The sequence below is a fragment of the Podarcis raffonei genome, chromosome 14, assembly GCF_027172205.1.
Source record: "Podarcis raffonei isolate rPodRaf1 chromosome 14, rPodRaf1.pri, whole genome shotgun sequence".
Lineage (NCBI taxonomy): Eukaryota > Metazoa > Chordata > Lepidosauria > Squamata > Lacertidae > Podarcis > Podarcis raffonei.
The window spans coordinates 17,965,021-17,984,988 of NC_070615.1; the positions used below are offsets into that span (position 1 = coordinate 17,965,021).

At 42.7% G+C, this 19,968-nt stretch overlaps 1 protein-coding gene across 2 annotated transcripts in view; it reads right to left on the reverse strand.

Moving 5' to 3' along the window:
- ABHD2 (abhydrolase domain containing 2, acylglycerol lipase) overlaps positions 1-12,386 on the reverse strand; it is a 31,375-nt gene extending 18,989 nt beyond the window's left edge. Inside the window, exons 1-3 of one of the 2 annotated variants that reach the window (XM_053365342.1) lie at positions 12,117-12,386; positions 2,865-2,946; positions 574-775 (exon numbers count right to left, since the gene is read on the reverse strand). In XM_053365342.1, the coding sequence (XP_053221317.1) occupies positions 574-775; positions 2,865-2,913 (251 nt within the window). In that variant the 5' untranslated portion in view covers positions 2,914-2,946; positions 12,117-12,386. Of the gene's footprint in view, positions 1-573; positions 776-2,864; positions 2,947-4,978; positions 5,055-12,116 lie in introns of those variants that run through there. The other variant, XM_053365343.1, reaches the window with a different exon arrangement.
- Positions 12,387-19,968: the final 7,582 nt, after the last annotated feature.

The following is a 19,968-nucleotide window of genomic DNA, read 5'->3' on the forward strand; positions in this document are numbered from 1 at the left end:
TTCAATAATAAGTTTCTCTGAGAGGTTCTTCCTTTGTATTTGCTGCCTTCTTTCAATGAAACTCAACCAGTAAGAAGATGTAACAGTGGACATATCTCCATAATGGAAAAGGGGGTTGCTGTACATTTGCATCAAAGCAGAGTTGTGGTAGATACAGATGCAGAAATTCCTGCTATTACAGTGGTACCTCTGGTTACGAACTTCATTCGTTCCAGAGGTCTGTTCTTAAGCTGAAACCATTCTTATCCTGAGGTGCACTTTCACTTATGGGGCCTCCTGCTGCGCATAATTTCATTTAAAAATAATATATATTCACTTTAACACACCAAAAATAAAAGACAACAGGATGCAGTCAGCCTCGCTCTCTTAAATCGAACACCTCTATACGATACACAAGTTTCCAAAGATAGAAATGTTTCATTCACATAAGCCTTTATGTTCTTAATATTTGCACAAAAATGTTCCATTCTATTCCCAATAAAAGATCTCTCCCCATTTGTAAATAATTCCCTTCTTATATATGAATTTTTGCATTTGGACACCTAAACATTCATATATTCGTTGGGTACTCACTCTTTGGTTAGAAGAGAGCATGACTTGAGTAGAAAGCGGGACAAAGGAGTGTCTTGGTATATGAGATCTGGAGGGGCAGTTGGGCTCTTCAGATTCAAGCAGCGGACAATAATGTAAAGAACAGCAGCTACAGCAGCCAACTTCACCCCATCGAATACTGCCGGCAGCTCAGGGGTTTCCATTAAGGAATTCATCTTGAAATCTATGAAAGAAAAATAAAGCTCAGAAATCTATTTTCAGCAACTGAGACATGCTTACAAAGTGGTGCCATGAAACAGTATTGTTAGAAATGCTTTTATGTATAAAAAACATTCATAAAAAGCCCAGATCAGGGCAGGCTCACACAGAACAGATTATCCAGTTTAGCTTAAGAGCTATGTGTACATACACAATAAATCTCTAGACTCTACACCAGAACATTTTGACAAAGCAGAGATTTCTGTTCTTGGTTGACAATCCTTATCTTGATTTTTATCTCTATATTACCAATTAAAGATTAGACACTCCAACTCTAAATGTTGTTTGATGACTCTGCCAGTATTGATAAAGCTCCTATCCAAGCAAAGGATAAAAAGGAACAATTCTGGTGCCTATTCTAAAAACAAAATCAGCTAACTGAAACAAGAAACAAGAATCGCAAGAGAAGTTACACAAAGATGCTGAATCATGGAGGAGTAGAAGCAAATGCATCCATGCAGGAGATGACTTGTGCAACTGTCAATGGCAAGGAGTGTCTATTGTCAGCACCAGCTGGTTTGCCAGCTATAGCCATTCCTTGACAAACTTGCCACATAAACATGGTTGGATAACCTTGAATTTCTATCCCATTCCAAGGAAGAGTACAGATAAGCAAAGAATTCAAACATTACAACCTTAAAAACGCAATGCAGAATATCAGTAAAGCAATTAAAAAAACACAACACAAAATAATATCAATAATACAATTTAAGACACAGAACTCACAAGTACAACAGAAAAGGAATTCATTGGCCCCATTCTCCTTTCCTGGATAAACAAGTGGGGTCCTTAGGAACAGTGTAATAATTAAGATGTAAGGGACAATCACAACCCTACCACGAAGGAGTTCTGCTTTGAGGCTGCAGCCACAGAGATGTACCTATCCTATATCGCCAGCAAAAAGGCCATGTCCACTGATGGGACCACAAGTGGGGGCTACCTTCTAGATCTAAGGCATATGTAAGTGCTGAGGTTATGTGGCCAATTACACGGCTTGCTGGACTAGTAAAAATTGCATTGTAATTTTTATCCAACAATCTGATGACATGTTATGATAATGGTTAATGTCACTGCAATAGCTCACTCTGTTTTATGTTGCTTTTTATGTTGTATCCCACCCTGGGATCATTATGATGAATGGTGGGCTTGTAAAATGAATATAGTATTAGTGAAAAACGCAACCATCTGTTATTACTAAGCTCAATTTGTTACTGAAGTTTCTCTCGTTGAAGCTTTTAAGAGTTTCCCCAGAACAAGCTACAAAAGTCCACGTGAACATGGCAATGAGTAAGGCTGTTTGTCCTTGAGCTCTGTGGTCTGTTTTAATTTGTTATTTTGAATAGTTTTAAAGTCAGTTGGCTCAGCCACTACTGTTAATTGCAATATACAGACAAGGAGCATATCTGTTTTTACTTTTACGTGGGCTTAAAAGCAATATATTTTAAATGGAGGACAGGCACTGGGAGAGTAGCATTTAGCATTCAACTGATAAGGAATGCTTTTTAAAAGCTCAATGCTACAAAGGAGACTCTGCAGTTTTAACAGTTTTAATACAGTTACCACAAAAACACAGACCCGTAGTGCTTTAGATAAATTGTCTGGAACTCCTTTGTCAGGTTTAGTCCACAAATCTATGCTTGACTATTGTGAATCAAGGGAATCAGAAGTAATTGCAAAGCAAGATGAAATTAATTTGTCTTATATGGACTACCTGTTTCTCCATATGGCAAGAGTGCAAGAAATGGGGCTGGAGATGCCTTATCTCAAGTAAGAGGTTTTGCTACACCTCTATTGAAAGCTTAACTAACTGGTTAGCTGATCTGGACTTGTTAGGAGCCGTTACATATGCTCCCGGGCAACCTAAGCTTCCTCCATATAATAAAACCTCAACAACAATTTTGGCACGATAGACTCGGCCACAACTGAGACTAGCAGAAAAAGCATTGCTAGATTACATACCAAAATAGCAGCACTCTGTTTAGCAATAATTTACAGGATGTTGAGAGTAGTCCTTGACAACTCTCAAATAATGCATTCAAGCACATAAAACCCACCTTGTGCTGTGTGCCACTTATTCTTAAATGCAGGAAACTCGGGAATCATCTAAGCAAATATGTTGTTCAAATCAAGGTTAACCTATAAAATAAGAGACATACTGAATGTTATTTTACTGGCAATAATAACACATCAAAAGGCTCAGAGCACAACCCATCTAGAACACAAGAGGATAGCTGTCTTAGATCCACTTCATGCAAGTCAGCTACCCAGGGGCCACCTGAAGTTGGAGAGCTAATCATGTGCAGTAGCTCACCATATGAATCAGTGAATATGATTTGCCTCCGTGTTTTGGCAAATCCATATTGCAAAGACAACAGCATGGCAGAAGATATAATCTATACATAGATTAATATATACATATAAACTATGTAACAGTATGTTGCATCTATGTAACAGATTTATATATACATATAATCTATGAAACAGTAGTAGATTCCCATTTTATACAACAAAAAGCCAATAAAAGCTGGCATAATCAGCAATACTGGTGCCATGAGATATAGTCCTGTATAATATTTATGCTACATAGGAGAACAAGGTTGTACACCGCCTGAGTCAAAATTAAGCTGACAATAAAAACTTTTGTACCTATAAACTATAAAAAGTTGTTCAACCCGAATTCCTCTAACATTAGCAAAACTTGTATTGTTCAATATCAGCTGCCCCAACACATATCTGACAGCAGCAACGTTTTACCTGAAGAAAACTCAAAGAAAGTCTACATTGAAGTTAAGTCAATGCTAATGCAAAACTGTACAAAATATCTGCTGGATGAAAGATGGTTGAAGTGATGGCTGTTACAATGGATAAAACCTTTGGTGTGCGTAATCACAGGAACTGAGGCAATACTGTAGAACAGGCTTCCTCAAACTCGGCCCTCCAGATGTTTTTGGCCTACAACTCCTATGATCCCTAGCTAGCAGGACCAGTGATCAGGGGTGATGGGAATCGTAGCCTCAAAACATCTGGAGGGCCGAGTCTGAGGAAGCCTGCCGTAGAGGAGTATGAAAGCAGAAACATATAGATAATATAATGCTTTGTAGAATATCCCTATGAAGGAAAGACTGGAGGGTGGGACTAATAAGAGATAAGATCAAATGCAACACCCTGTGCTAGCAATTAAATACTCTAGAAGAAACTAAACCAGCCTAAAGCAAAGGAAGTTAGTAATAACTCAAACTCCAATCAAGCTCTTGACATTTAAAGGGAATGTTTGCAGAAGTAGAGCATACACCCTTGCCGCACCCAGGGAACAGGGAGGAAGGAATATGGCTGTAGTGTCATTCACCTCTTTAATAAGCTAAATAATTCAAAATTCAAAACTGGAATATGTTCTATATCCTTCAAAGGTATAAATGGCAGAGCCTGTTATCAAACGTACTGAGAGTACTTCCAATGGGCACCGATACAGTACTAAAAATAAATTGGAGTCTACTTACCTGACAAAGCAGAGAAGTCCACAAGTATCAAATGCATGCCTTTCATTCCCTATGTTTACTGCCCAAACAACTAAACTGGCAAAGAAGGACAAGTGCTAATAAGGACATTAAGTTCAGAATGGGTGCTGCCCCTCCAAGACGAGCTAACAGTGTGAATTCACAAGTGTGCATTATTTAGGACTGGGAAGGACAAGCTATCAACAGCCACTAGCCATGATGGCTATGTGCTACCTTCAATATTAGAGGTTGCTGGTGAGCACAAGTAGGGAGAGTGCTAATTGTGGGTTTTCCATGGCCATCTGGTTGGCCACTATGGGAACAGAATGCTGAACTAGATGAGCTTTTGGGCTGCTCCACCAAGGCTTTTATGCTCTTAGGAGAGCACACTCCAAGACACGAGAGCTGGGTGAACATTGAGTCTTTAACAAGGAAGCATTCTAGTAATTAGACAGCAGGAATCCAGGAGCTGTAGCTTCAAGTCTGACTGCTCGGTAGAAATTGGGAAGCAAAAGGCAGTGTGTGTTAAACCAGCCCTCCTCAACCTGGTGCCCTCTAACCTGAAACTGATGTGAGCTGTTCTAAACATCAGGAGGGCACCAATTTGGAATAGGCTAATGTCCATGAGCATTAATTATCACCAGTTTAGTTGTCTCTAATGTAGCTTAAGTTACCTTTGACAGATTCCTCTTTAGTCTGCTCCTAGGATGTTTAAAAGGAGAGGTGGCTGGGCATAGTGACATCTCATTCACTCTGGGGGTTTCTGTATTCCCCCATTGTGATGCTTTCCAATAGCAATGCATTTTACATTGAGGAGGGTAAGTGAGAAAGGGCTCTTGTGAGTCCTCAAAGGGGAGAACCTTTGTGAAAGGTTTCAGGTGCCAAAGCACCCAAGATCTTTGAAAAAGATTAGTGCCTTTGAGGCTTCACAAGAGCTCTTTCTCTATTATTCTCCATATGACCAATTCATTACCTAATGTCATAGCCAACTCTACTAGGAAGCACCACAATGGGAAAGTCAGAATCCCCCAGTGAGCTGTTGCTACATCCAGACTCTTCTTTAAACATTCTAGGAACAGACAAAGAGAGGAAGCAGTTACCAGTAACAAAGCTGTGTCAGAAGCATGGGAGGGGGAATTTTAGGGCCAGTCTATAATACAGTATACCCAAATCACAACTGTGCTCATCTAGAGAAAAGGTGGAAGGGGACAGGAGAAAGGAAGGAAGAGGAGTGGAAATCAAATAATCTAAAAAAGACCTTTAGCACTCTCTTCTATTTGTTAATCTAGTTCCTCCAAGAAGACAGAAGTATTTACAACCAGCTCAACATTTTCTCCTTACCCAATGCCCTTTTTAAAAGCTAACAAAAGGAAGGGAAAGACTGTTCAAAGAATTGGAATTTGAGCTCACAGCTGTTCTTTCATCATTTATAAGAGCTACTTCTTATAATTCAGGGTGGAACACTCTTAACTCATATGCCATCCCCACTCGTCTCCGCCAAGGGTACCAGGGTTCAGAAACGCAGTTGCTCGGGGCATAGTCCATGTGTGTTTGCATAAACTGTCAGGTATCAGAAAAGTAAATAATTTTCTCCATCAGGAAAATAGGATATGAAGGGGGTTTTATTCAACATTTTTTTATTATCAAGAGGAAAGAGATTATTAATATATGGACTTTGTATTTACAAGGATTGTGCAAGTGACCCAGTATGAGGGACAGAGTTTCAGATTTGAAACATCTGAGGTCACTGCTCACTAATATTGCACAAGATCACTATCTAAGTTCAGATCTCCATCTGCATAAATTGGAATTAGCATAGTCTCTACCTGGATTTTTGATAAAGAAGCAATGTGCAAAGTATTTTATTCTCAAGGTGCTATAAAGGTATATCATACAAAGGTATGATAAAGGTCTACTGTTTTGGACTGGATGGATGAAGCATTTAATGTACAGTCAAAAGCAAAAATAGAGATCACCAGTTACTGATGTTAATGAAAGCATTTATATGCCAAAGCACTACAGAAATTCTACAACCTAATATCTAAGGTTTGGAAATCTGCAGCCTCTATTTCAAAAAGATGTACATTTCACTTTGAAAGTTACTGAAGATCTGAAAGACATGCAAAGACTAATCCACTACAAGTCTGAATTCCACATACATTTCTATCTTTAACTAGTGCTTACATTCTTCAGTTCATGATTCTACACCTCAGAGAATACAATGAGGGTCAAATTAAATGTAGTTTGTGGAAGATCTGTTATTAAGATCTCTCACTTCTCATTCTTTTAAACTCCATATAAGCAATCAGAGGCTTCATAGTCAGCATTGGCTCTCAATTTTGGGACTCTTAGGTAATATGTCCTCAGGAAGCCCATCTGCTTGCAGCGTTCACCACTGCCTATTTGCTTGTGCTATGAATGACCCTATCTAGTAAGTAAAGCATCCTGTTTTTCTGCGTGGCCAAGCAGCTGCATTTGAGACACCCACAAAGCAGAACACGATGGCAATAGAATTATATTCCCCAGCAACTAGGGACATGCTATCTCTAATCCTGGATGTGTGCCATAATCACCGATAGCCTTATCCTTCGTAAATTTGTCTAATACCCTTTTAAAGCCATCTAAGTTGATGGCCATCACCACATCTTGCAAAAGCCAACTCCATAGTTTAATTATACGCAAGTATGAAGCGGGTGGCACTGTGCTCTAAACCACAGAGCCTAGGGCTTGCCGATCAGAAGGTTGGCAGTTCGAATCCCTGTGACAGGGTGACCTCCCGTTCCTCGGTCCCAGCTCCTGCCCACCTAGCAATTTGAAAGCACGTCAAAGTGCAAGTAGATAAATAGGTACTGCTCCAGCGGGAAGGTAAACAGTGTTTCCGTGCGCTGCTCTGGTTCGCCAGAAGCGGCTTAGTCATGCTGGCCACATGACCTTGAAGCTGTCTGTGGACAAATGCCGGCTCCTTCGGCCTATAGAGCGAGATGAGTGGGCAACCCCCGAGTCATCCGTGACTGGACCTAATGGTCAGGGGTACCTTTACCTATGAAGTACTTCCTTTTGACTGTTCTGAATCTCAAATCATTCAGCTTTATTAAAATAATCTCTATCCACTTTCTTCACAAATTTTATAAACCATTATCATGTGCTTCTCACCTGCCTTCCCTCTCCAACTAAAAACCCCAAACACTGTGACCTACACATTTTTCCAGTGCTGCACATGGAACTAGTATTAGAAGAGATCTTCTGCTTGCCAGAAGATGGACTTATCTACTTCAGCCCCTTCTTCGTTTTCAATTGCAGTCGCTGGAAACATTTGCTGAGCTAAACAAGCTGCTATACAATTTAACTTCCCCATTGCAGTTCTGAATACTGGTTTGATGATGAGCAATATTTCATTCTATATACATTTTCAGGCCTACAGAATGTTCTCAAAAGAAAGTGAACTTTGGAATATAATCATTCACTGCTGAACTGTTACATAATTCTGACAAGTACGTGATCTGCATTTTTTTAGTGCTAAATGACAGGAAGTTCCAAATGTCCTACTGTATAATTAAACTGTAAATATTATTAGTCACAAGGCCAAACAGGTCACCAACAGTGATGCTAAATAGTTCTCATTTATTTTTTACATGCCAGTTATCAGCATGAGTTTATTTGCAACTAATTTTAAGCCACACAAATATTTTTTTTAAAAAGACAAAAATACCCTGCTTCTCCTATGTAAGAGCTCTGGTAATCTCTACTGCACAACCCAAAGTTTCCACTCCTAGATCTTCAAAATTACTTCTTCTATGAAATGTCATAGTAATTTAAGATTACACAGTATTCAGGATGAGAAGAAAACTTTGAAAGAATGCTATAAACCAAGCTGAAAGATAAACATTAATTCATAGCCAGCCAGCACCTTCAAAGTATAATAATAAGCAATTTCACATTTAGCGCCTTTCCCAACGAAGTGAAATACCTCTCTATTTCAATAATGGAATCTAACTACCAAACAAAGCCTTCATGAATCTATAATTCCACAATAAAAACTTATCTTCCAAAATAGCTCAAAACTTCCTACACAATAACTAGAATGCTTAGATGATTATTTATTTGTCTCAGCTGCCTTAAGATATGAAAGTATCTGCCCAGGAGAGTGAAGGACTTTATAAAAGCAGACTGATCCAAACTCTGTTATAATGATAATGTTACAATGGCATGACATGACACAGTTTAGAAAGAAAAGAGTAGAACATGAATTTTAAAACAAATAGAGTACTGTAATAGTATAAAATATTAAAATCAGTTAAAGCAATTTGCAATCAGAAGAATTGGGTGGGTCCCTATAAGGGAGGGACAAAGTGATAATGTGGGCAAAATATTCGCTATGAAAAAGACATGGATCCAGTAATATGTCAGATACGTTTTTTATTATATTATATGAGCAGTTTTGAGTGCCAGAACTCTTAAGAGATAAACACCCATGCTGTTTGCTTAAACAGAAGCAACACTGTTGGACTCTGTGCAAGATAACTCTCAGAAGAGAGTTTCTTTTAAGTCCAAGAAAGGTTGACTGCTTGCAGTTGCTGTCTGTAACCTGAATAGTGAAAAAGCAGGAATTGTCTAAACATAACTTCTGATTTATGCAGTATGATCCTTTGACAATGTTATGGGTGTATTGAATGATATACTAATACTAAGAGACCAATTAAAAGGCAAGGAGAATCAATAGGTCTACTCTGAGTAAATCTTAGTTGGACCATCATCTAAATCTTTTAGGTGATGGTCCAACTAGTAGTACATTTATCAAAGTAGTAGTACATTTATGAAAGTACTACTACAGATACATAGAACATATTTCAGAACGACTCATACAAACCATTATAGATCTTTCTTGACAGTTTTAAATTGACTCAGACACACAGAAAAAATATGCAAGTACATATTTAGGTATTTAGTAGATTTATATCCCATTTTTCAACCAAAGTCCCAAAACAGCTAACATCATTTATAAAATGTAACAGATAAATCAAGCAAATAGCAAGATGGCAAGGCCCACAGTGAATATAAGCACAAAAGCGCATTATCAAGAGTCACAAGACACATATTCAGCAGGAGACATTTGGTCTTTATGGCCGAAGAAGTCTCAGAAGAATCAGAGAAACCAAATTTGTTGCCACTCAAAGCCAGCACCCGCTCTGGCCTTTGTCACTGCATCTCTGCATCTCACTTTTCTGTATGAGACAATTTAGGATTGCCTATGCAGAACATGTATATACCACTGGGTGACAAGCCCTGCCAGCTATTTGTTTTAACTGCTACATATTACAGAATATGTACAGTTGTATTTAATACCCTTAAGGGACACAGTACAAGATTTACAGTACTTTTCATTTCTTCATGCAAAGCTAACAAGGTCGTCATTGACAAAACAGCAATTGGGTGAAATCTAAAGCAGTATAACTGTATAACACAAAAGAGCAAAAGCAAGAGGGAAATGCCCCCTTTTAGTCTTCTTGTGCATGGATTATTTTAGAATAAGTCTTATTCTATCAGTGTAATCTCATCTATTCTATGGCTTATAACAACATCAATTAATCAAAATAATCCCAGTTGATTGGAGCAACTAACTTTATAAACTGTCTTTAAATTAAGTAACCAATCTATAAAGCCTAGCTATAAGACAAGTGTGGAATAGATAAGATTCAGGAATAGGAAGACAAATGTCTACACATTACCTCACATTCCACCTGCAAGACAGTGCCCTTCCCGGCTTCTTGCTTCAGAATTTCATTGACATTTGTCATTATTCCCTCCGGCAACATATACTTGTAGAGAGGGGATAACAACTAATGTCAATGAAATTCTGAAGCACGCCTGGTGGGGCACCATTTTGCTGGCTGGATACGGGCGAACATGTATGCTTTGCACAGAAGATCATAATCACCAGTCAATATATAATAGGAAGTCTGTCTTGGGTACAATTCAGAAACAGCAGGAAGTAGAGAAACACCCTAGGAGGAACAGCGGGCTAGTTCAGTGAAATCTCCCAAAGCAGAAGCAACACATGGCTCAAAGGATAGAGGTGACTAGCACTTGGATAACCATAGTTTGGACCAGAAAGTAATAAACAAGATGACAGGAAGGGAAGCATATTTGAAAGAAAAATTAGGGAGAATGTTTTTTACTCTGTGGGGAAAAGATGCTGAACCTAGGCAGTAAATGTTGCTGCCCTTGCACACACAAAAATATTGGGGAATAGGAGAAAAGGAGAGAGATGTGAACTCACCTCAACCCCCTACCCCAGTCCATAATGTGAGAAGAGGATAAACCGAGTCTAGTAATACTTCATGTTATATTAAACCCATGAAGTAATGGGGAAACAACAACAATGGGCATGATAGGCGTAGCCCATGAAACCAAACCCATAAAACAGACAAGAGCCTTTGTAAAAGGTGAAAGAGGAAACAGTTGGTAAAGGCCAGAACCTTAGCCATCACTGTTACAGACCATTTAGGATGAAAAAAGCAGACTCTGTTACAATTCTGGAGTTGTAGACCCTATCATTTCTCAAGAGAATTTCCATTATGACAATGAATAACCACATAAAATGCTGGGTTTTTTACAACTTTTACAACTTAATCTTGGAGTAATCGTTGTACCTTTTTACCACCTTTTCTGGGGCACAGGCAACCCCTGTTATTGAACAGGGGAGGACCCTTGCCTCCAGGCTTTGCTTACTAAATAGACCTTTATTCTGATGGGGGGGCTGTTTTTAAAACACAGCCCCGATACTGAAAACTCTCCCTCTTTCCCCAGTTTTGAAGTGACGGGCCTGCTGATTTTAACGTGCAGAGAGAGGAAAGCTATAGGGACGCCACTGGAGCCAGTATTTTTTGTTTAGGCTACTTTCTACACTCCATTATTAAGTAATACTCAAAGAGATGGAACAGTAACAAAATAATTGTGTGTGGCGGGGGGGGGGGTGTTGGAGAGGAGAGAACCTAAGAACCACCCCGCTGGATCAGGCTCTTGGCCCATCTAGCCTAGCATCTTATCCTCATAGCGACCAACCAAACGCTTGTGGAAAACCTATGAGAGAAAGAGAGCAATTGAGAGGGAGAAGCCCACATAAGATGCTACGGCTCTCTCTCTCTCTCTCTCTCTCTCTCTCTCTCTCTCTCTCTCTGTGTGTATATGAAACATCTAATTAAAAATGTCTTTAAAATTAAATTAAACGAACAGTTTGAGGAGGGAGGTGGAGGAGAAGAAAAAATAGAAGCTGGAAAGGAGAATAGGAGAAATCAACAGCAGGAATTTAGGCGTTTGTGATGGGGGGAGAGAAGGGGCCTGCCTTTCCCTGCAGAGGGTGATGATGATGGATGGGCACCCCGGGCATGGCTGGGAAAGGAGGGAGGCCTCTGGGCCCAAGGTCACAAAGCCAACCCCGCCCCCCCCCACGTTGTCGCCGCTTTGGGTGGCAAAATGGGGGGGGAGTGCGCGAGGCGGGGGAATCGACAGAAGCCCACCAGCCGCGCTCCTCCCCACCCATCACCTGCTTCTTTTCGCCACATTAGGCAGGTGCGAAGGTGCCTCGGCCTCCCGCTTCTCCCCCCCCCCCGGTCCAAGTGGAAGAAGGGCGAGGGGACTAATAGTGCCACCACATCCTCCCCCTCCCATTTTTTTGGGGGGAGGGGGTTGTCTCTTCGTCGCCGCCCAATTTGGGAAATTGCCTCAGCCCCCCTCCCACATAACAGCCATCCCTTCCCCCTTCTTCGTGCCCGCCCCCCCCCTCACCCAGCGCACCTCACGCCGCAGCCTCACCTGCGTAGGCCCGGTCCGGGCTCTCCCGCTCTCTTCTGTCTTGACTGCGACTCCCATCGAGATACGCCGCCACACACCCGCGCCTGGTTCGGGCTCCCAGCTTACCCCTCCCCGCTCCCTCTCCTCAGCCGCCGCCTTTGTCACTCCATTGGCGCCCGCGCCTGCCACTCTCCACCTTCAGCCGGCGCCGGATTGGCTGTCGGAAGCCGGCCTTTCGTCCGAGTGGGAACTGGGAAAGAGAAGGGGGTGGGAAGAGGAGGGCCTGGAGGTTGTCAGGGCGGCGGCGGCGGCGGCAGCGGCGGCGGTAGCAGCAACGACGCCGACGCCGCCCTGCCCTCCCCGCAGCAGTCCGGCGAAGAGGAGGAAGAGGAGGAGGATGCCCATTGGTTCCTTATGACGCAGTTGGGCGGAGACACGAGGCGCCATTGGGCCAGGAGGGGTGTCAGTCAGGGCTGGGTGGAGAAGTGACGCGTGCCTGAGCGTTGCGTCGCGCTGAGGGGAAAGAGGGAATGAGCGGGAAAGGGGCGGGATGGGTGTTGGTTTTTTTGTTTTTTTAATTTTTACCTCAGGTGGAAGATTCTGCCTCAGTTCTTTTGCCTCAGGCTGTATCATTCATTCATAATATTTCTTCATCGCTCTCCCTTTCCCTTTTGTACATACAAAAAAATAAAAAAGAGCCACAAACTTCAAAAGCTCGAAATATTGTATAGAACAGAAAGGAGCCATAGCTCAACTATGAGAGCAGGTGAAGAAGAAGAGTTTGGATTTGATATCCCGCTTTATCACTACCCGAAGGAGTCTCAAAGCAGCTAACATTCTCCTTTCCCTTCCTCCCCCACAACAAACACTCTGTGGGGTGAGTGGGGCTAAGAGACTTCAAATAAGTGTGACTGGCCCAAGGTCACCCAGCAGTTGCATGTGGAGGAGCGGAGACGCGAACCCGGTTCCCCAGATTATGAGACTACCACTCTTAACCACTACAGGTGCTTTGCATGCGAAAGGGTTCAGTTTTCAGGTGGGGCTGATGCCGATCTGTGTAGACAGTACTGAGCAACATGGGCCAAGGCAGCTTTCTGTGTGATGTTGAAAACAACAGGGAAATCTTAAAAATGGGCAAATAGAAAGGCCTTCGCCTGGCTTGGAAAAGCTTGTAATGTTAGGCAAGCCATGTTTCCCTCTCAGAATGTATAGCGGCCTGTGCACGACTTGTTTTCTCCCCACTGGGAAAGTGCCAGCTTTCCCCAGGATAAATGGATCACAGCACTTTATAGTAAAATCAAACAAAATTCAGTTAGTGAAAATAACATACGAAATGCATAATATCAGCCATGTTGCTTTGCAAAGATTGGTATATTACACAAAATTGCATACAAAATGTGCATACTGTATTAAGAGGCATTTGCACTAAAATGCTGATTATTTTTTTTATGATTGCTTTTCAAAGAATCACAAACTGATGCGGAAATGCGTGGAACTAATTCAAGATCGGAGAAAATGGCAAACAGAGAGGAACTGAACGTGGCATATTTGCTCATCCCTAAATAGCACTCTGCAAAACTCTAGCCATTTATTGACCTTTTCTCAAGTGGCTGCCTACACTGTCTGGAGAGAGGGTGGAGTTCCACAGATCCTTTTGTGATGCCCTATGATTCATCCTGCGGGTCTCTTTAAGTGCAGTCTTAGCCTCTGCACGTGGCAGCTCATGTGTTTATGAACAGGTCCCTTGTCCAATGCCATTCATTCTCCTCCTCTGTGTGCAAAGCCAGCCTGTAGGCTGCGCAGAGAGGCTGGTCCAAACAGAGTGAGGAACAGCCCCTTTCATTATTCATCCAAGTGTGCAGGCCCGTGCTGCATGCAGAAGATATGAAAGGAGGAAGGCAGCTGCTGTGCACAGACTGCCAATGAGATCGGAAAGCTGCCTTTGCAGTTCCTCTTTCAGTACAAACATTTGGCTGTGGGCTACCACAAAGAGCTGGCCCTGCCTATCTCCCCCCCCCCTCGTGTGCCCCAAGTGACATACTCCATGTGACAAGCCATGTCAAAAAATACAAGTGGGCATTAAAACGAAAAGTATTTTGAGAGAGACAAGGGCATGCCATGACTGTGTCCTTGTCCCTGTCCTGTGATTGTCTTGTCCTGTAACACATCTGCACTTACAATTCACTCACTAGGCATGACTTATTCTCATTGCAGCCATAGTGAACATAGTTAAAAAGGATGACCAGGAATGATTTTTTTTTCTTTTACAAACCCCTCCAAAGGGAGAAAAAGAAAAGCAGGCGTGCAGCTGGTGAGAGATATATTGGTCTGACTCATGCTTCTACGCTTTAACTTCTAGATCTTCCTTTCCATCAGCTATTCTTGGATGAAGAAAGAGCTGGTGCCTTTTAAAGAATGCTAGAGTCGCATGCATTAGGAATTTCTATCCTAAATATTTGGGCAGCGACTGAAAATTCTTCATACTCAGCTTACCAGAAATTAGTAGTATTGTCCTCTTCGCAATTACACACATGCAATCCTTTTTGAGCACTAAAAAAAGGTCATGAATAACAACATGGGGGAGGGGGAATGTTCTCCACAACAAATAGGAATTAGCTGCAGATCTGAGTGTTTCCTATTATTGCTATCATTAATAAAGAAGGAAGGAACTGGGGGAAGAGGAGAGAAAAAGACAGCAAATACTTTTATAAAAATCCCAACTGCAGCCATTGAGGTTTTATTTATTCCCCACTAAAATGAGGTCTCTTAGATGCTTTAAAGCTGGTTGATGGTGAGCTTGCACTAATAAAATAATTGTTCATCACATTTGCATCCAGACTTCATTCCAGTGAGCTCTGTGCTAAGCATACTGTGTTCTTTTATTTGATCCTCACAGCAACCCTGCGAGGTACAGGCAGCTGAGAAACTATGATTAGCCAAAGGTCAATGAGCTTCCTCCTGAAGGGCAAAGTACACATTGTGTACAAATTTTATTTTTAGAGAAGGGGGCAAGTTAAAAGTGGAAAGGTGGCGAAAGAGAAGGCACTCTATTTTCAAGTGTTTAAAGCATAACTCAGTTTCAGTGATCCACATATTTTCCTTGTAAAAATACCAAATGTTACGTTTTTTTAAAATGTTTTATTATAAGTGATACCTTCAATGGAACATTGCATGCTGGAGCGCTCCTGCCAGCTAGTCAATGGCTACTGCATTCCATTTCCCCTTCTAGCTGGACTGTTTCACTCCAACATTCAGTCAGCATTGCATGGACACTTAGCAAATCTAGTCCTCTGAGCTATTTTGGGGTTTCCCTCCCCATTAGGTGCTCTCTGGTTTTTTTTTGGGGGGGTTGTATGTGCACATCTGCAAAGCTTGGGCTTCCCATGAGCCTGCTAATATTTCCCTCTTGTGTGTGGATGGTGACATTTTGGCACAAAAGCACTGACACTCACATTTGGACCCTGAATATAGAAAGAATGGTTTGCTTAACATTTGCCTGGCCTTCAAATTATCATGTGCATGCGATTGCTATACTAGACCTTCATAGCGACTGCCAAAGGTGGCACTTGCTGATTCAACGTGACAGCTCCTTTGTGTGTCTTGGATTCTCATGTGCTTACAGAATAATTGAGTCATATGTTCTCATCGCTGCCTCTTGATAGCAGCGGCTGCAGTCCTCCCACTTATTTCAGAATGGTCCTACTGAATTTAGTGGAAGTGCTCCAAAATGGCTTGAGGACCAAGTGTAAACATTTATTCAGTTTGGGAGATTAGTCCAAACTGCAGCTGGTAGCTGTAATAACAGCCACCAGCAAAAGCAAAAATAGACCAAAAATAATACTTATTCTAGCCTGCATATTGCACGGCTGGGGTAGAAGATATGGGGACCCTGTGCCAAACCAGACATAGGAGTTTCTAACGCTCCTCTATAAATGACTCTCTTTTCTATTAGAATTCATACCCAGAGACAGCCCCTGCAGAGGATCCGTGTGACTATTAAGTACATTATTTGGGCATACAAACTATTGTGGAAGCAACATCTTTGGACCTGAGCTCAGGAAATCCTCTTCTGTCAGTTTGCAGCAGAAAACGACTATAGGTGGCACTGATTGACTGGCACCTGTGCTGTAATGCACTGTCACAGAAGGTGTAAAAGGAGACAGCAATTGTTGCTTTATGTTGGGCTGCCGTTGAAGATGACTTGGAAACTTCAACAGGTCCAAAATGCGGCAGTGAGATTACTGGCTGGGGTTAGGGCTGCCATACGTCCAGACATTACCGGGATTTCAAAAGGTGGAAATGACGTCCGGGGGTAATTTCTGAAAGGCAGCAGTCCTGAATCTTAGACAACTGAAAATATGGCAACCCTAGCTAGGGTTCCATTTAGAACTCATAAATTTTAATTGCATTCGTTGCTAGTTTGTTCTTGAGCCCAATTCTGAGTACTGACATTAGTGTATAAAGCTCTAATCAACTTGTGCTCCAAATGTCTTAAAACCTGCCTTCTTGCCTACAGACTCTCTTGGGTGTTAAGATCAGCAGTGGGGACCCTCTTGGTAGTTTCACCATCCTCAGGAGAGGGCATTCTGTGTTGCAGCCCTTAAGTTGTATAATTCCTTCCCCACAGAGGCGTGTCTGGCACCACTTTGTGCAGAGAATCCTCACAACTTTCAGCACCCTTAACCCTGATACTTTAAACTAGAAATGCCAAGGATTGAATCTAAACCACGTGTTCTACCACCCTGAGCTACAATCTTTCCCCATAGTCAATGTCTGAGGCAGCCCTGTTTTCCCAAGTTTAAAATGGTGACTTGGTCCTAAATTATGTAAGTCTCAAAAGTACTATTCTACAGTAATTCTGACTATATTAGTATCCTGGGTGTTTGACATAGTTCTGTAAAAATATCCTTCCTTCACTACTGTGTTGGGCGTTTTTTGTGTGCATTTGCTGAAAGCGTAATTTATAAAAACAAGTTTGTAAGAATGTAGTCACATTTTCCAAAGGCTAGTACGTCTATCAAGGTGACTAAGTCCCAAAGATTCTGAGTCACCATGGAGGAATGGAACAAAGCCATCAGGAAGAAATGGCTAAATTTAAAACATGTAGCCTGATCCCATGGTAATTTGGAACATGTAAGCCTGCTTAATGAAGTAATTGAGCATAGATATGCCTGACTCTGCCTAGAGTACTGTCATGGACTGGTTGGACACAAAGGAATGGTGGGAGGAACCAGCTGGGGAACCATCAAGGAAAGAAGGTTCAGAGCCCAGGAAGTGGTGGTGGGACAATGATGAGTGGTCCGAGGGAGAACACTGAGAAGATGAGGTGTTGACAGCTGAAGAGGTTACAGGCTTTATTGAGCTGGGAAAGCCTGTGACAGAGAGAAGTCCAGAATCAAAAGCAGAATCTGAAGTAGGCGAGTGGGAGGAGGGATGTCAAGAGGCAGAGATGAGTTAGGCTGGTGAAGAGTCATGGGTGCATTCTACTCCTGCTGCAATAAGCTCTCTTCCCCACTGGCCTCCCAGAATGAAGAGAGGCATGAAAAGAGTGAAGGAGAAGTTGGTTTCACGGAGGTGCAGTCTCTGATTGGGAAAAACCTTGGAGAGAAGAGGACTTAGATGGGGCAAGACCTATCAGGGGCAAGACCTATCAGGGGGCAAGACCTATCAGGGAAGAGCTGCTGTGTTCAGTTGTGCTGACACTCCTCCAAGTCTGTGCAGGTTATGTTCATTCTAATAAAGAGTTAACTCCAACTTGCACAGTGTGATTACTGTCGGCTCACTCCTGACACAGGTACCTTTGCCAATCTAGTGCCCTCATGATGTTTTGGACTACACCTCTCATCTGTCCCAGCAAGCACAGAGGGAGTTATAGTCCCAAACCTCTGGAGATGGGTATCAGTTTGGCAAACATAAGAAGAGTCTGCTGGATCTGGTCCATGGCCCATCTAGTCCAGCATCCTGTTCTCATAGTGGCGAATCAGATGCCTTTGGGAAACCAGCAAGCAGGACCCAAGCACAAGAGCCCTCTTTCCTCCAGCAACTGATATTCAGAAGCATTGCCTCCAACTGTGGAGGCAGAGCGTTGCCATCATGGGCAGTAGTCTTCAATAGCCTTTTCCTCCATACATTTCTCTAATCCCCTTTTACAGCCATCCAAGGTGGCACTCCCTGCTCTATGTACACAAGCTAACTGAACTCATGGCTGAATCTTACTTCAACAGTGGTGACTAGACAGCATACCCTCCAACACTCCTCAAATGAAAATAGGGACATTCTAGTCTACATCCATATCACTGCCAGAGCAGCATGAGGGGTCCCCCCCCCCATCCAGTGAGCAAGCTCCCGTTTCATTTAAAAAGAAAATCCCTCAATTTGTGTTTGCTTTACTGTTTTAATTTGGCGCTTAATTAAACCCAACGGAGAGGGAGGAAATAGAGCAACAACCTTTACATTTTGCTCCGGGCATTCTTTCACTTTTCTCAAAAGAGAATAGGCCCCTTTCCTAAATATATATTTAGATTATGATGACTGTACTGCATGCTCCTTTTCCTTCGGCAAAGCTTTTTCTCTCTCTACCATGTTCATGCCCTTTACAAACTCAATTCTCCACTGGTGCCACAAGTCGTACAGTGGAGACACGGCCAGCCCCTTTATTTGTTCAGCTACAGGGACTGGACATACAACCTCCAAACCAAAACACCAACCACTGCAGTGGTGCTACAGAAGCTTGAATGATACAGGGGGTTCTGTAAAAGCGGGGAGGGACATTTTCAGGTTCTTAATACGAGAAAACGGAAATGCCTTGCTATATTATGCTGAACCACAGCTCAGGCCCAAACCACACATGACAGCAACAAATTCCTGGGTGGGATTCAACTAATGGGATTCAACATCAGCAGATGGGCTTCCACTTGGGCAAAGGAGCTTTTCCTTCTATCCTTTCTCAGCACCCCAGAAAACTGGATCTGCTGAGCCAGGAGAAACCCCAGATCGGTGCACGGGGCAGAGAGGGATGTGCTCATTCCATGTAGCAAGCTGAAATGCTTGCCCTCATGGAACAATGTTGAATTCCTCCCCCTATCTTTGGGCGCTCGTTGGCACCATCATTCAGCCAGACACTGAGATCCAGCTCCGAGGGCCTTCTGGTGGTTCCCTCACTGCGAGAAGTGAGGTTACAGGGAACCAGGAAGAGGGCCTTCTCGGTAGTGGCACCCACCCTGTAGAACGCCCTCTCATCAGATGTCAAGGAAATAAAGAACTACCGGACTTTTAGAAAACATCTGAAGGCAGCCCTGTTTAGGGAAGCTTTAATGTTTGATTTACTTATCGTGTTTTTAATATTCTGTTGGGAGCCGCCCAGAGTAGCTGGGGAAATCCAGCCAGATGGACGGGGTATGTATATATACATACATACATACATACATACATACATACATACAGTGGACACTCGGGTTGCGAACGTGATCTGTGTGGGATGCACGTTTGCAACCTGCAGCGGCACGGGTTGCGATTCGGCGCTTCTGCGCATGTGCAAAGCGCAATTTAGCGCTTCTGCAAATGTGCGACCGCCGAAACCCGGAAGTAACCCGTTCCTGTACTTCTGGGTTTCAGCGGTCCATAACCTGAAACAACGCAACCTGAAGCGTCTGTAACCTAAGGTATGACTGTAAATAATATATTATTACTACTACAGTGGTACCTCGGTGTCAGGGAACTGCCATCGGAGCTAGAGGCGGAGGGAAGGCTCCAGACGGATGCCGGAGAGGGTCCCAGTAGGGAGAGAGGCAGCCCATCTGCTGGGGAAGGAAATCAGCGTAACACCAGTGGAGAAGGGGGGCAGATGGGGGGAATCGGAGAGGAGGCTCCAAGA